We start from the raw sequence: 18,036 nt of genomic DNA, 5'->3' as shown, positions 1-18,036 counted from the left end.
ATTGTCCAAATGATGTGAAATTTGGCATCTGAGCTTACTTTGACATTTGTCACAATATGAGAGGGGGGAGGCCTTCGAGCATTAAAAAAAATTTACAATGCCCTATTAGCCTCGCAAGCCATTCAAATGTTAAACTATATTAGCTATTTTTACGACGTTCAATCTGAAATGTTTCCAATCATTTTCATAACGATGCCTTGAACAAATCGTTCACAGTCGAAACGAATTAATTCATAATCAGTTTCGACTTACACTTATGATGATGTGTGATGATTCTATAGCAACCTACTATTTGATAGTAATCAGTGTACGATTAAACGTATTTATCAGTACGGTCGATACGATTTGTGCCAATTGCCAATTCATTTTAGCTTTATAATGGTAAGAGGAAATCCATCCAAACACCAGTAATTGTACGAGTTTTGACCGTGAAGCAAGCCTTACCATTTCGACTGACCTGGGTAGGTTTTAATTTTTTTATCGGTAGACAGTGCACCAATTGAGTTAAATTGATCCCAAAAAGGCATTTGGATTTCTAACAGATCACGAGACACAGGTTTGCTCGTAGCCAAACGTAGAGACACCCAATGTGCACTGATTATAGGATTTAACTATTTGCAGCGTCATTAAACATGTTCTTTTCTAATTTTAATCCTATGCCTGTTTCTTTTCTGTTTAGCACAATTGAGTGATATTATGATAATAATTTTATGTAGTTGTAAAGGAGCTTAACATCATATGATTGTGATTTATGAGGAATGCGTGCACCACGAAGCACGATGAACCAAGTGTGTGATATACGAACGGACATTAAACAAAACCTAAAATTTGGTACTGTGCGGCACTTGTCGAAATGATTATGTTTGGGTCTTCCAAATTACCCTTCGCGATTCGTACACTTCAGAATAGGCATCGCAAATACAAATAAAGATTTAAGTATTACAGTGAATTGGGCTACCTGATTTATATGACCATATCTATTATTGTTATCTTGGCTTGTACTTGACATGCGCTGCTAGAAAGGTTTCCAATATTATTAATTATTACTTCATTTTCAGTTTGATTGTAATTATTTATCACAGTTAAAGAACACCATGGGCACTTCAAACTGGCATAAGTTTCTTCTTTTGCTGTGGAAGAACTGGATTATACAGAAACGGCATTATGTACAAACAGCGTTTGAAATTATTATACCAGCGATTTGCTGTGCGGTGCTGATGCTGGTACGTGGACTTGTTGATCCAGAGGTATTCAGTGAGCCAACTGTTTGGAATTCCTTGCCGACGGATACTATTGAACACATGCTGTGAGAATTCACTAGACTCCATCAGTTTCTTTTGTTTTAATGATATAAATTTTTATATCTAGACCCGATGCTAACCCCGAAATCAATCCACCTATAAATTATATGTTCGCTTATTCTCCTCAATCAGTGATAGTGGACAGACTTGTTGCAAATGCTGCCCAACAAATACGCGAACCTCTGAGTGTACAGCCGTTCACAAATGCACTTCAATTGGAAAATTTCCTGCGTAGTAACAATACGTTAGTCGGAATTGAATTTCCGGACAGTTATAGTACGTTGCCTACACTTCCTGAGAAGGTTATCTACGCGTTACGTTTTCCATCAGAAATGCGCACCTTCCAAGACAACTTCACCGCTTTCTGGGCTAACTGGTTCACCGAATTAATGTTTCCACAATTTCAAATGGCCGGGGCCAGAAACAACGACAGAGCAGATGCTGGATATCCAGCAAATTATTTCAATGAATCCTTTATTGCTGTTCAGTGCGCAATTGACCGAGCCATCATACTAGAGCATGATTCAACTGTTAAAATGTTGCCAGTATTTCTTGAAGTGAGTTTCCTCAAGATCGGAAATACAGTGAAGATTGTAACAATTTAATTCTAATCGCAGAGATTTCCATATCCACCGTATTACAGCGATCCATTGCTAACCGGTTTGGAGAATCTTCTTCCTCTAATTATCGTTATCGCCTTTTTTTACTCTGCCATCAACATCGTGAAATACATAACCGTTGAAAAGGAACGACAACTCAAGGAAACAATGAAGATGATGGGATTATCTAGCTGGTTGCATTGGTCAGCATGGTTTGTAAAGTGTGTTTTGTTGCTGGCGGTGTCAATTTCGCTAGTCACCATTCTACTATGCCTTGACTTGACAACTAACAGCGACCTAGCTATTTTGGAATACGCGCACTGGAGTGTCATTTGGATGTACTTGCTAGTGTTCAGTGTCACGACGATCTGTTATTGTTTTATGATGAGTACGATGTTTTCAAAAGGTATGAAAGTATGATGTAGCGTTGCAAAAAACTGTCCTATTGCCATCTTTTTCAGCAAACCTCGCTGCGGGAATTTCTGGATTGATTTGGTTTATCATGATTGTGCCGTATAACATTGCGTTCCCAAACTATAGTTCACTGTCGCTTGCTGTAAAGTTGGCGCTATGTATATTTTCCAATTCAGCAATGTCGTTCGGTTTCATGTTAATGATGAGGCATGAAGGCACTTCAAACGGACTTCAATGGTCAAACTTGTTTGGAACAGTGACCGTAGATGACAATTTTTCAGTGGGTCATACACTTATAATGCTTTTGGTGGATGCACTAATCTATTTGCTAGTAGCGTTGTATGTAGAAAAAGTATTTCCTGGTGAGTTTGGAGTTGGACAGCGTTGGTATTTCCTATTTACTAAAAAGTTTTGGCTTGGAAAAGCGCAGCTTTCAACAGTTATAGGTATGGGTGGGACAGACAATGATAATGTAGAATTAGAGCCCTCGGGTAAAGTTGCAGGAATTCAAATTCGTAATCTACAGAAAGTGTTTAACAAAACCAAGGTGGCTGTGAACGAGCTGAATTTGAACATGTTTGAAGACCAAATAACTATTTTGTTGGGTCACAACGGAGCAGGAAAAACAACCACAATGTCCATGTTGACAGGTTTGATCTCACCTACTTCGGGTACAGCTATTATCAATGGTTATGATATCATCACTGAGATCGATTCCGTTCGGAACTCACTAGGAATATGTCCTCAGCACAACGTTTTATTTGATGAATTAACAGTTTCAGAACACATCGAATTTTTTGCGCGATTAAAAGGTGTATCTGCAAAGGGTATTAAACATGAAGTTAAGCATTTTGTGAAAGCATTGGAACTCACAGACAAAATTAATATTCAGTCTCACACCTTGTCAGGGGGAATGAAAAGAAAACTATCTGTCGGAATAGCTCTTTGCGGTGGATCTAAAGTAGTAATTTGTGACGAGCCTACTTCAGGAATGGATCCATCAGCTCGAAGGGCATTGTGGGATTTGTTAATCGAAGAGAAGAAAGGACGAACGATACTGCTTTCTACACATTTCATGGATGAAGCGGACATATTAGGCGACAGAATCGCAATCATGGCGGACGGTGATCTTAAAGCAGCAGGCTCATCGTTTATTCTGAAAAAAAGATTTGGTGTTGGATACAGGTTAATTTGTGTTAAGGGAGAGAACTGTAATCCGAAGAATTTGGAATCGTTGCTAAGGAAATACATTCCAGATATTGAAGTAGACACTGATATTGGCACGGAGTTGTCTTTTATTTTGAATGAAGCTTATACGGAACAATTCCAACCGATGCTTCAAGATTTGGAAGAAAATACCGATATATTGGGTATAAAGAATTATGGCATATCGCTAACAACAATGGAGGAAGTTTTTCATAGGTTAGTATACCACACCACTTCATCTTTTAAAGACATCTAAATGTTGTTGTCTCAGATGTTAATATTTCTGACAATAAGTGTCACTAATCACAGTTTCCTACAGAGTTGGTAGTGATTCTCATGCCTTGGACGAAAAACCATTAAGTGAAAATGATGAATCGGCACAGCAGATGGAGATTAACAACAACTCATCGGCAACTAGACGTGAGTACAGATATGCAGAGTGCGAGCTATATTTAGAAAATATGGCATTTTTATTAGGCAAGTAACATGCATAAATATAAATTTTGTAATGATAGAAGTTATAATATTTCCACTAACAAGCTTAAAAAGCATGCGCATTGCAAATGTTGTCACTTTATTCCATATCTAAAAGACGATATTTTTTCCTTCATAGTCTTCTAGCGACTCCTGCCTTTGCTTCAGACTCTTCTACACTAAGAAACAACAATATGCAGAGTTTGCATATTTTCTATTTCGATCCCTTCTTTCAAATACTTTCAATATGCATTCATTGAGTGAATAAATAAGCATAAAAATTGAGGCGGACAGAGAAATATACTATAGAAGACCAAAGCCATTGTAGAGCAAGAATTATAAAATGTAGTTTATCTATCTATATATATATATATATATATATATATATATATATATATATATATATATATATATATATATATATATATATATATATATATATATATATATATATATATATATATATCTATATATATATATATATATATATATATATATATATATATATATATATATATATATATATATATATATATATATATATATATATATATATATATATATATATATATATATATATATATATATATATATATATATATATATATATATATATATATATATATATATATATATATATATATATATATATATATATATATATATATATATATATATATATATATATATATATATATATATATATATATATATATATATATATATATATATATATATATATATATATATATATATATATATATATATATGTATATATATATATATATATATATATATATATATATATATATATATATATATATATATATATATATATATATATATATATATATATATATATATATAAGTCCATGTTTGTATGTATATGATTTATGGATTCTCAAACGGCTGAGCCAATTTCTTAAAAATTTATGGCGTTATGGAGCGTGATTACCTGGTATTATATATAATTTATTTATATTTCAGGGCGCAGTTTTTTTTTTGACATTCAAATGACTTACTGCACACTATGAGGCTAGGCATAATTCTGAAATTTAAAATTTATCGATGTCACGTTTTTGCAACACTATTTTGAACGCTAATATCTCTGTTACTCTTGCATTTTTGGTATGTTATTTTCTGTTTGATTTTATTGTTTTGTTTGCATTATATTTGTAATTAAGTATATTTGGTGTTCAGTCACAAGTGGTGACTTTTCACTCCTACTTGTGGCTGAGATGCTAGTATCTCTATGTATATGTATGTGGGTAGCCACCATCCTAGCTTGAGTCTTGCTCTGCATGCGGCTCCACTTAACAGTACGCTCAAATTTCGACACCTTTCTGCATTCAGCATACCGCTGTATAAAGGGCCAAAAGGGGGGTGGCGGACCCGTAGACAAATACATCTACTCAGTATCCGCGGGAATCGAAGGTAATAACGAATTTCGCGGTACTTGTCAAGTTTTCCACGAGATGGTTTGTTTAAGAAGAGCGCGTCAAATTGTTTACAACTGTTGGAGAGAAATTTATCTGTCGCGAACGACGAACACTTTTCCTCCTTGACTCCGATTGGCCTTCCACTTCATTGTCCAGTTGTAACTTCAATGATGTCCTGATGCACCCTCCTCACCCAGTAAATGATATGCATATAATGTCAATAAATATCAATTAATATACAATATAATATAATATAATATAATATAATATAATATAATATAATATAATATAATATAATATAATATAATATAATATAATATAATATAATATAATATAATATAATATAATATAATATAATATAATATAATATAATATAATATAATATAATATAATATAATATAATATAATATAATATAATATAATATAATATAATATAATATAATATAATATAATATAATATAATATAATATAATATAATATAATATAATATAATATAATATAACATAATATAATCAGAGACGGGCGAATGAATCACGACTTGATCAAAAGAATCGACTTTTCAAAAAGAATGAATAAATCGTCATTCTTTTGTAAAGAACTGCAATTCACTGAAAAAGTGACTAATTATTATAAGCTCAATGAGATCCAAAAAGACCTAATTGAATCAATTTGACAGTTTGCCATGTTTATGAATCTTTAGAGTGATTGAAACGAAATGAATGACAAACATTGAACACTGTCTGTCTACATGAAATAAAACATCAACAAAACAGCTGTTATATCCAACCTAAAGGTAAAATATGTGCTTTAATCGACCGAAGGCTGAGATGCTAGTATCTACACAGAAAAGTGAATTTTTACAGCCTATGGGTAGATTTGGAAGATCAGAGGTAAAAATATTTTTTAGGATTGGTGCGACGCTTGACCCTTGAGGGACGCCTGCTTCAACGTGTAGCTTATTAGATTTACAAATAGCTCAAATCCAGCGTGCTTTGCTACGCCTCAATGAAAGAGAAAAAATAAATCAATACATATCGAAAAAAATTAAAAAAATTAGCAGTCAAAATAACCAAAATTAATTTAATCATCGGATAAAAAATGTTTTTAATTTCCACCATCTGTGGCATAAATAAATGTTTTTCAATTTTTAGCAAGCAACATAGATTTTCAAATTGATATCGCAAATTTTCATTGATTGTCCTAGTCCTCACACCGAAATCTACATACATTAAATTCTAATAGTATGTTATTTATCATTACAATGCGCGGATGTGTACAATAATATTTAGCATCGACGTTTTACTGACATTCTAATCACATTGCACAATTTCGGCGGATAAAAGTTTCGCAGCAGTATAATTGGTGAGATGAGTTTCAAAAACAATTTTTTATATTGTAACGACATATAATTAGCAAGGGACTGGAAGGTGAAGTATTTTTTTTTTTCAAATATTAAGAGCCATAGTACTCAAGGGAGAGCAAGGATTTGAAGTAAGAAAGTTTAGAAAAGCGTGGAGTAGGGTCAATGAACAAGCTTAGAGTTTCCCGGTTACTTAGCTTTTTGTCTTCTGCAGCGCAGTAGTCAGGATCTTTTGGCATTAAATGCGAATCACCTGAGTCTGCGGCATGTCCGGACAAGCGTAAAGTCAATTTAATGACCTATGCTGTCGGAGCCGACAATTGATGTGGAGGTATTCTGGATATATTCAATTAACTCAAGAACTTAATCGGATAATTATTCGTTTCTTAGCACTGTAACAACAGATTGTTGTAAATATGCCGGGCTGATTTTGTTTATTGATTCGTTACCCCAATAAAGTCTGATATTGAAATGAAAGCAAAACTTTATGATGTGATATTACAGATTTTTATCGCTTTATTCGGTTCAACTGCGAAAGTCTGGAAAAATGACAATATTTGAAAACGGAAAAGATAGTTTTTCCCCATACCGTTGGAAACATCTTCATTTAAATCAATCAGTAGTACGCTACCAATACCCCGAATGATGTTCATAAAGATTGTGTGAAGTTCAACGAAAAACTGCTTTTTTCGTTTTCAACTGAAGCATTCTCAGTTGAGCATTAATCGAGAGCGAAATAATTGACCTATGATATCAAACAGAAAACTATTCCTGCTATCGGTAAGCGTAAATTGAAAACTCATTAAAATTTCTTGTGGATAACTTAACAAGTATTCATTTAGATGCTTTGCCAAAGAAATATAAACAAAAAAAAAATATTAACCCTCAAAAACCAAAGTGTGTCAAAAGTTCGGCGGGTTGCAATTTTCGTGTTTTAATGAACTTGTTATTAGAAATAAAAATCTAGTTTTGGGGCTATCAATTCCCACGCTGATAAAATGACAGAAATGCCTCACGATTTAAGCTGGCCCTTTTGAGGATTAAAAAAACTTACATTATGTACGACCACCAAATGATATCAAAATCAGATGTCATAATTGATAAACATAAACCTAGCTCAAAATAAGATTTAATTGGGCTGCTGATATCAAACTATGATTTCTACACGTGTTGTAATTTCGATGTTTGGTCGGATATGTTGTCATTCTTTGATATAAACCCGTATAAACATGGACAGCAACAAAACTATAAGTAAAGAGGAAAATTTAATGTCATATATAATGAACTTTAACGTTTCTACAGAAAATGTGAAATTGATTTTTACAAGAACCCTTCGGTGTGGGTATGTGTCCTAGCATTAGAAAATGAACTTTTCACTATCATTATTTTTATCTCTGCAACAGTGACTTAATGATAATTTTTTGTTTCGACAGTAAAATTATTTGTAGCATAAAGTTGTATTATAAATCCACTGGATTAGTAATACGTCGAACGTCGTAGGAACAGTAATAATGTAAATTGGAAAATTGAAATCCCACATTTTGGCAAATAATCCTTTGTGCCAAACACTATCGGAAGCTTTTTGGAAGTCTCGAAGAACAACTCTAATGGAATAGCTCACTGAGATATTAGCATTTATCATCTTAGTTACTCTAACAAGTTGATAAGTAATTGAATGTCCAAACTGCTCGGGAAGAAAAATAGAATTCTCATTGATATGAGACATCACTTTAGTTAGGATGATTTTTTCAAATAATTTACTAATAGAAGAAAGTAAACTAATTGGTTGATAGCGAGAAGCAACTGGAATTTTATCTGGCTTTAGAATAGGAAATACCTTGACATTTTACCATCTTTCAAGAAAGTATGCTAATTCAAAACATTTGTTGAATATTACGTTTATTTTTTTATTTTATCTCAATGTGAAGGAAGGTCTTTAAGAAGAATGTTGAAAAAATTCCATCATAACCTGGAGCTTTCCGAGCAAATCCTCATGGGTTCAAACACCTTACAACCCCATAAAAATACCATGAATATGGCCTGCGCCAAATTTTACAACCGTCAAAATACCATCAAATGGTCTCAAAAACCCAAAAATGCAATAAACTACAACTCGTTGATTTCAAGAAAGTTATTTGAGAAAGTGATCAATGCTTCGTTTTACGGTATTTATTTATTTATCAATATTTAACAAAGCTTCTTGAACGGTTAGCACCATCTTTTTCCTTAATCAATATATTTTTTTGTATTACTTTTCAACAGAAGCAATCTTTTCGGGCTATCCACGTAACTGTTTAATTTTCTTCTATGGTGGAAAGCGTGGACCATTTCTTGTTCCTTAAGGCCAGTTTTTCCTGGTACTCCGTGATACTCCACAGTAGAGCGTGATACATCAAATTGCCTGCACCCTTTGTATTGACAGAACATGATTCTGGTCGCTCGAATGCACTTTTTCATGACAGCCTTCATGTACCTACTGTTATTAGTTTTTTGTCTATTTTTTCGCAAATTTTTTATATTGCTTGGTGTAGGAACCACAAATTTTGTTGATCCAATACTGAGAAGCTGCCAAATTTTCAATATGATTGTTTCAATCAATCATATAATGAATCCTGAGAATGTCGATAATCATAATGCGCAGATACCCAGTTTCACTTGTTCCCATAATGGACCTTCAGAATTGCAATATAAATTTTAATTTTTTTTAGATCTATATCGCAAATAATTGTGTTAGTGTTAGATATTAACGAGTAAAACAATATTTTTTCATATATAGTCTATTTGCACGAGAGCGAAGTTTTCTTTTCATAATAGCAAAACGATTACTTACAAGCCCTGTGTCATGCTGCATTGAAATTGAGTGTAAAAATTATTTTTTATTGAATTATTGTGCAAAATCACATTCTAATTTCTACCTAAGTGTTAAAGCTGTCCTGTAACCAACAGCATACGTTAAAAATAGAGGTTAATGAGTGATAATTAACAAAAAAGTGTCAGGGGGTCCATTAAACACAAATGGTCCATTATAGGCATACAAACCCTATTTCTCAGCGAATTGTTGGCCGATATTTACAAATCGTATTTTAAATAAAAGATATGACACTCCCATTAATGATGAATTGCATTGCAAGCTCTGCAAAAATATATATATTTTTTTAATGTTGCCATGGTGGTGTCCTGTACACAACTCTGTAATCTTTTTGTCAGCCTTAAATGTTAAAATTATGCCGCACTCTGTATGTCAAGTTGCAGTGCAATAGTGAATAATACAAATATATATTTTTTTATTCTAGTTGACGTCGATCATGATTCTCTCTTAAGTGGATCAAAATTAGCCTTAAATCAAATCCGGTCCATGTTCATGAAAAAAATTATCACAACTAAGCGAAGTTGGATACAGCAAATGGTCCAGTTTCTTATTCCTGTATATTTTGTGGTTGTAACTGTTATAATAGTACGTTCGTTTCCAGGAATAACTGAGCTTCCTGCACTTCCAATTTCTATACATAACTATTCTACTACTACGACTCTACTATATGTGTCTCCTCCAGAAAACTCATTAGTTACAGGTTATCGAAAGTTATTCGAGGATTTTCCCTTATCTCATCAACTGCAAATAATAGATCACGACATGATCGAGCAAATCTTGTCATTGGTGAGTATCAATGACATTTGAGCTTACAAGCTTATATTTTTGACATATTATGCAGTCTGTTGATAACATTGGACGTATCAATCGAGAGTTTATGGTAGCTACATCTGCGACAAACACGAACTACACCGTCTGGTTCAATCCTCAAGGATTCCATACAGCTCCTCTTGGAATAAGTTTTCTGCACAATGCCTTATTGAAATCCAGTTGCAGCAATTGCGAAATAACTACCATTAACAAACCGCTTCCTTACAGACCAAACACCAGGGTGAGTATAACGTAATATTTTCGAAGTTTTAATATAGCTACCATTCATTCCAGTTCACGCAATTTCAAGCTGGCAATAATCTGGGATTTCAACTATCCTTCAATACGGGGTTTGCAATGTCATTCATTGCAGCCATGTATATAATGTTCTACATCAAGGAGCGAACATCTCGCGCGAAGCTATTACAATTCGTCAGCGGAGTTAACGTTGCCACTTTCTGGGGTGTATCTTTCATATGGGATTACTTCACCTTCATGATTACGGCATTGATCTACTTGGGAATACTAGCTGTTTTCCAAGAAGAGGGTTGGTCAACCATCGAAGAGCTTGGACGCGTTTTCTTGATACTTTGTGTATTTGGATTAGCTTTCCTACCAACAATATATATCTTCTCGTTCTGGTTTGAAATACCATCGACAGGATTTGTTAAGATGATGATGCTCAACATATTCTCTGGAACAATATTTTTCACTGCCGTATTCTTGCTACAATTTGAAGCATTTAATTTAATGAACGTGGCACGTGCTTTGGAATGGGCATTCATGATATTCCCTCTATTTTCATTGAGCGAAAGCCTTAGCAACATCAATGTATTGGCTACTACACGGTCGGTGTGCAATCAACAATGTCAAGCTATTCCGTTCTGCACCGAACAGCTTATGTGTGATCAGTTTGCTAACTGTTGCGACACCGAAATATTCACCTGGGATCCCAAGGGTGTAAATCGGCAGCTTATGTACATGGCAAGCGTTGGCATTATTGGATTTGCTACTCTAATTTTAATTGAATTCAGGGTGTTCGGAAGAATTTTCGACAGAAAATATATGTTTAGTAAACGTCGTTCAATTTCCGAACAGTACATTTTAGATGACGACGTTCGCAAAGAAAAGGAACGAGTTTCTGCATTGTCTCCTGAGCAAATTACTGGGCATAATCTAGTTGTACGCGATCTGACCAAGTATTACAAAGGACTGCTAGCTGTTAACCAGATTAGTGTATCCGTTGAGCATGCGGAATGCTTTGGGCTTCTGGGTGTTAACGGAGCCGGTAAAACCTCTACATTTAAAATGTTGACAGGAGATGAAAGAATATCATCTGGCGATGCATGGGTTAAAGGAAATGATCTGAAAAACAGTATGAATCGAGTACATAAATATATTGGCTATTGCCCACAGTTCGATGCGGTTTTGGACGATTTGACTGGCCGAGAAACCTTGAGAATGTTCGCGCTGATAAGAGGAATCCCTGATCAAGATATAACCTTTTCCTCTGAGAAACTTGCTCGAGATTTGAACTTTCTGCAATACATCGATAAAAAGATCAAGGAATACAGTGGTGGTAATAAGCGAAAGCTGAGTACAGCTTTGGCATTGTTAGGAAATCCTGACGTAGTATACCTGGATGAACCGACCACAGGAATGGATCCGGGAGCCAAGCGACATTTGTGGAACGTAATTCTCAATGTGAAGAAAACAGGCAAGTCCATCATTCTTACTTCGCACAGCATGGAGGAATGTGAAGCACTCTGCACCAGATTGGCAATTATGGTTAATGGTGAGTTCAAGTGTATTGGATCCACACAACACTTGAAGAGTAAATTCTCTAAAGGATATTTTCTGACGGTGAAGATAAAAAGTTTCGAAAATGATGAATCAACACTTTCGAGGCAAAGTGCAGTGAAGGATTATGTAAGACAGCATTTTGAGGATGTAACATTACGGTAAGTTCACTAATGATTATTTTTGAGTTATTTCAAATTGTATTCAAAACATACTTTTAATAACCATTAAACTATTTTCCAATTGTAGAGAAGATCATCAGGACACTCTAACGTATCACATCGCTCAATCTAATTTGAAATGGTCGTCGATGTTTGGATTGATGGAAGATGCCAAGCGAATACTGGAAATAGAAGACTATTCGTTAGGTCAAACATCACTGGAACAGGTGTTTTTGCTGTTCACGAAGTACCAACGAGTGTGTGAAGGGAAATAAATTAGGCCGGCAGTTTTTTCGCGTTCAAAAAGACCTAAAAATGCAATACTCATGTTTGGGATTAGCAAATAAAGGAAAAATGTCCACAAAAGGCTTAGTCATTCACATAGGAAAGGAAACAATCTCCATAAATGAATTAGTCATTCGCACAAAATACCAATTCTAACGTGGGGAGTGTAATTCTGTGATTATGCAATTACATATCGGCCAGCAACTGATAAAATTTTGCAGAAGCAATTTTTTATAATTTATTACTTATGGAACATACATAAATTATGTATCATTTTTAAATGATAGTAACACTCCTCTTCTGTCGTATCATTTTGTCCCAAACCCCCCTCTAATGAAAACGTAACTTCATTCATGATGATGATCAATAAAACAGTACATAATCCAAGTCCCCGTACATATATGAAATTGATCCATGTCGATAAATGGTCGCAATTGAATTTCATGCCCTGTTAGTGTGTCTAATCATCGCAGAAACGGACGGCAAACAAACGGGAACATTTTGCGGATCGCTTGAAATAGCAAGTCGAGTCAATGGAGAACTAACTTTGACTTGTCTTCTGCTATCCACTGCACTTCCCAGGCTGAAGAAAATAATTGCGGAATACTAAATTTATGTATTGCACACCAACGATTGAATACCACATTATTGTGTTAATAAGATCTACATCGGAGGTGAGATACCAACAATAAATACACAGATATGTTATACGAATATCTATAGTTGATAAAGAAACGAGTTATTAAAATACCTGAATAATATGGTAATCTATTCCGACAAAAAGTTACTGTCGGTTTCTGATGAGACGAAGTCGAAACGCACCAATGACTAATAAGTTAGGATTTGTGCTCTTCATGTACAAAGACTGATTTTACCAAAAAAATTCGATCCAGTGAGAAATTTTGGTGTTTACCCAATTTTTCTCCTTAGGGTGAAATATAGCATAGTGCTTTCGCATAGGCCTGCTAAGCCAAGACAAGTTTCGGCTTCACTGTGTCTTATCGGCATAAATAGAACTTCTGCTCGGATGGGACATCATGTTTGATCAGTCGTTCGATTGAAACACAAATTGTGTTTTAGTTTTAGGGATTTAGCGTCAAGCCGGCGCTAATCTATTCCGACTAAAAGTGAGTATCGGTTTCTGATGAGACGAAGTCGAAACGCACCCATGACTAATAAATCTGAATAATAATAAACCATTTTTCAACCGTTCAATAACAAAATTCATTGTATGGAGGTATTCAATAAGGCATTGATTTGGCATTTGTAAAAATCACTGGAACGCATAACACCAAATTAAACTAGTTACGGAATTTGCGTTTCGAATTCGTCTTATCAGAATCCGACACCAACTGAGTTAAAGGGCTAAGCTAGCTCCGGATTGACGCTAGCTCCAAAAAACGGAGACACACGGAGTTGTGTTCATGAGCAAACCTCTAGTCAAGCGTGATGTTCCGCAAGCTTAGTCCGTTAACTAAGCTAGTGTCGGATTCTGATGAGACGAAGTCGGACGGAAATCCCACAACAAATTTAGTTATAGGTTTTGTGCTCGTCACGCACAAAGATGGTTTTAAACAATTTTCTGCTTAATGGAGAAAATTACTTTTTACCAAAATAGTTCTCCACTAAATATAGCATAGTGCATCTTGCGTTGTCCTACTAAGCCAAACCAAATGTTTCGATTTCGTTAGTTCTCATCAGCTTAAAATGAGCTTCTTTTCTTGCGGGACATCACGATTGACTAGGGGTTTGCTCAGGAACACATTGTGTTTTCGTTTTTAGAGCTAGCGTCATTCCGGCGCTAGCTCAGTCCGTTCACTAAGTTAGTGTCGGATTCTGATGAGACGAAGTCGAAACGCAAATTCCATAACTAATTTAGTTATAAGTTATTAGTTATAGTTTTTATCAAAATTTTTCTCCACTAAGCTCCAATATAGCGTAGTAAACCAAATTAAATTATTATACCTGTTTGAGGTATTAAGTAGGTATTGAAAAATGTTTCTTGAAAACCTGCTTAATACTTCAATGAGGTATAATAGTGAATTAATACCAAGTTTTGGTATGATACCAGAAAATAGCATGCTCGGATTATTGGTCAGTTACTTTCCTCCTGGTTGGTAGGAGCCCGGTATTTCGACAAAAGCTCTTTACTATATAAAATACTGTGAATCACTACGTTTTCAATGCACCTTATTATAATTCGTGACAAAGAACTGAGATGTTCAATAGAAACAACACGCATTAGTTATATTTGAAAATATTGTCAACAGAAGGTGAGGTTTGTGTCATTCAATAGGCGGCCCCCAGTGACTACAATCTGCAATAAGTGTAATTTCACTCATCTCGTGTTGGTAAATTGGATGTTCCTCGTCGCGTAAGTTATCGGTTTGTGATGTCATATTCATATCTAAGAGCCTGAGTATATCAATAAGCTTAACAAAAAAGCCTAAATTTTAAGATTAGCTGGCATATCATAGCAAACAACATATGGATCCTTCCACGTCAGATTTAAAACCAAAATTTTAATTCCTTCCAAATTCTTTTCTTGCATTCTTAAGCTAAAAATAGTTGGCACGTATTTTTTGTTTTGACCGAATAAGGTTTTTTTTTCAAGTTATAAGTGTTTGAACTTTTGAAGTTTAGAAAAGTGAAGTTTTCTTAATCACTGATAACTCGGAAACTATTCGATGTACGGAAAAATATTAAATAAAAAATGCGTATATGTATGACCTTTCCGGAAAAAATTACGGAAAAGGTTTTGTTTGATATATAACTGAATTCTCCAACACACGACTTGTTTTTTTGTACAATTGGGCTACTTATTTTTTGCTTATTATTTTCTTTAAATACATGCTAAAATATTGCGTAAAATTTTTGAAGTGGATATCAAAATATGTACTTTGCGAGATATTAAAATAAATTTTTACACAATCTTCCCAATAAAACTATAAATTCTTTCAAAAAACAAAACAAAAATTAAATTGTTTCTATCATTTACAGAATAGAGGAAAGAGGTTAACGGTGGAACAGCAGGAACTATGAAACATTCGCAATAACAATAACAAATGATTTTCGCCTCAATATAACTTTAATTAGAAGGATCTCTCTTCCTTAAAACAAAAGAATAAAATTTACAAGAAGAATATTTCACTAGAGCCGACGTCGTATTTCATAGTTCCCACTTATGGGACATGCTGATACATTTTACCACCGATTGTTATTTATCCAAAAAAGTTATATCCCGTGCATCCCACCAGTTGGAAAAATACATGTACATATTAGTTAATAACAGAGTTCTACTCTGTATCTCTTTTGGCTGCACAAATAACATGTAGGTATTATCATCAAAATTAAATCGAAGAAAAAAATGTTTGTCACTGTTACCCCCTCTCCCCTGCGGATGTCATTCCACATCAGATTTACAACCAAAATTTTAATCCTTTCCAAAAAAATTTCTTGCATTCTTTAGCTAAAAATAATTGACATGTAATTTTTGTTTTGGCTGAATATGATATATGTGTGGTTAGCTATTTTGATCTGCGTCTCTTACCACTTATTTTTATAAAATGATTCATCAACAGTGCAAAATGAACCAACTCGATTATGCAACTATTTTTTCCGATCATATTTTAATGAAAATAATTAATCAGTCTTCGTTTTGTTATATTTGATTTGCCCATATTTTGTCGTAGGTAATTTTAAATTTTCTTTGATTTGATGGCATTGTAAGGGAGCACGTATCCGCCGGTTGATGTCCATCGAGCTGACAGTTTTGTAAACTGAGCAAACTAGTTTATTTGTTTGTTTAGTGTTTATTTGACCAATTAAGAAACGAATCCACTGGGTATTTAATGTGCGTGGGGAATACACATGGTCTTATCTGAGTGAATGATGAATTCATCTGAACATTTCAACTCAACAATATTTCAGTTCAAATTTTTATATATAACCCCCCCCCTTTCCCCTCACTACTCCCTATTTCTAAACTACCTACGCCCATGGAATTGAGCTAAGGCTATTGAATAATTCATCTAAACAAACCAATGTTGTAAATCTAAAATATATGATGTTATTTTGGTATGCTATATGAAATATCATTGGTACATCCGCAGTGTTGGCAAAAAAATAATTTTTGACGTTCAATTCGATCTATCGAACTTTGAATAGCTTTAACTTGTTTTAGAGACATTCTAAGACCATATATCCTTTGCCAAAGTTGTTCAGCATATCCTGGATTAAACTTCTATCTAATTGTTGACATAATACAGAGAGAATTGTAGCCTGTAGAACTGAAAATGAAAAAAGTAGGTTTTCCCATGCTAACTTCCATACAAATTTCAAACGCAATGTGCCCTACCGGGTCAAAACCAATCCACCCAAAATTTTGCACAGTTGTTTGAGACCCCAAATGGAACCAAAAAAGTGCTGTGCTGAAAAAACGATCATTTTGCCCCACCCTAGTAACCCCTTAATACTCTATTAGCCGTAACCTCAAAGGCGTACTAACTGTTTTTAAACCGAACTAACTTTCAAACGGGCCTAAAATATTTGGTAAGCTTTAACCAAACGATGCTGTCATTTATATGGCTGCGTTCTTTATTCAAAAATGGTTTTATATTTCATTCTAAATAGTCAATTTTTTAGTTTCTTCACTTCATGGATTCCATTTTTCTTGGTTATTTTATTAATTTTAAATGCAGTAAGATTCCGTTTTTGGCACGTTCCGTTATACGATAATTAAAAAAAAAACAACAAATTCAAGTTAAATAAGATAAGTTAATTAGACAACATGGTTAATTGTTTTTCGTTCCGATATTTTCTTGCAGTAAAATAGCTTTTCTTCGTCATATGTCTTGTTCCATAGCGTGTGAGAACAATTTTGTCAACTTGTACCGATATGTTCCTGAGCTTAGAATTTAACGTGGATAGTTGATAGTTGGCAGATGATGTACAGCATTTTGTAGTGACATAATATTCAATTCACAAAACAAATAGGTATACATATGCATGTTTTCATTCAGTTTGAATACATGCTCGTCGAGTTTGGGGTAGTTTAACCATCGGTTATAGTTGGTGCCATGATAGTTATTTTAATATTTAATTAAAAAATTGGTTGAAATATTCAAATTTTAATTCAAAATGAACTGTGAATGTTATTCTAATTGAACACGATACCTGTCGACGTGAGGGAGAATATTTATATTCATTTCAAGCGAATTTTCACAAGTTTGGTATAAATATCAATTATAAATAAAGGTTAGATCACACTCTGCGAATTAAAATTGTACATGTTTTTTTTGTCGGGGCTTAAAAAAAGT

At 34.0% G+C, this 18,036-nt stretch overlaps 1 protein-coding gene across 1 annotated transcript; it reads left to right on the top strand.

The window, feature by feature from the left end:
• Positions 1 to 1,070: 1,070 nt before the first annotated feature.
• Positions 1,071 to 13,013, top strand: LOC131692709 (phospholipid-transporting ATPase ABCA3-like). The gene is made up of 9 exons (XM_058979916.1): positions 1,071 to 1,306; positions 1,369 to 1,858; positions 1,919 to 2,306; positions 2,362 to 3,736; positions 3,840 to 3,940; positions 10,087 to 10,448; positions 10,504 to 10,713; positions 10,767 to 12,433; positions 12,522 to 13,013. Exons 1-9 carry the CDS (start codon positions 1,095 to 1,097, stop codon positions 12,706 to 12,708), a joined length of 4,992 nt encoding a protein of 1,663 aa, XP_058835899.1. The 5' UTR covers positions 1,071 to 1,094; the 3' UTR covers positions 12,709 to 13,013.
• The last annotated feature ends 5,023 nt before the right edge of the window (positions 13,014 to 18,036 follow it).

The sequence above is a fragment of the Topomyia yanbarensis genome, chromosome 3, assembly GCF_030247195.1.
Source record: "Topomyia yanbarensis strain Yona2022 chromosome 3, ASM3024719v1, whole genome shotgun sequence".
Lineage (NCBI taxonomy): Eukaryota > Metazoa > Arthropoda > Insecta > Diptera > Culicidae > Topomyia > Topomyia yanbarensis.
The sequence above is the reverse complement of the archived record's forward strand: the minus strand, read 5'-3'. Positions and strand labels throughout refer to the sequence as shown.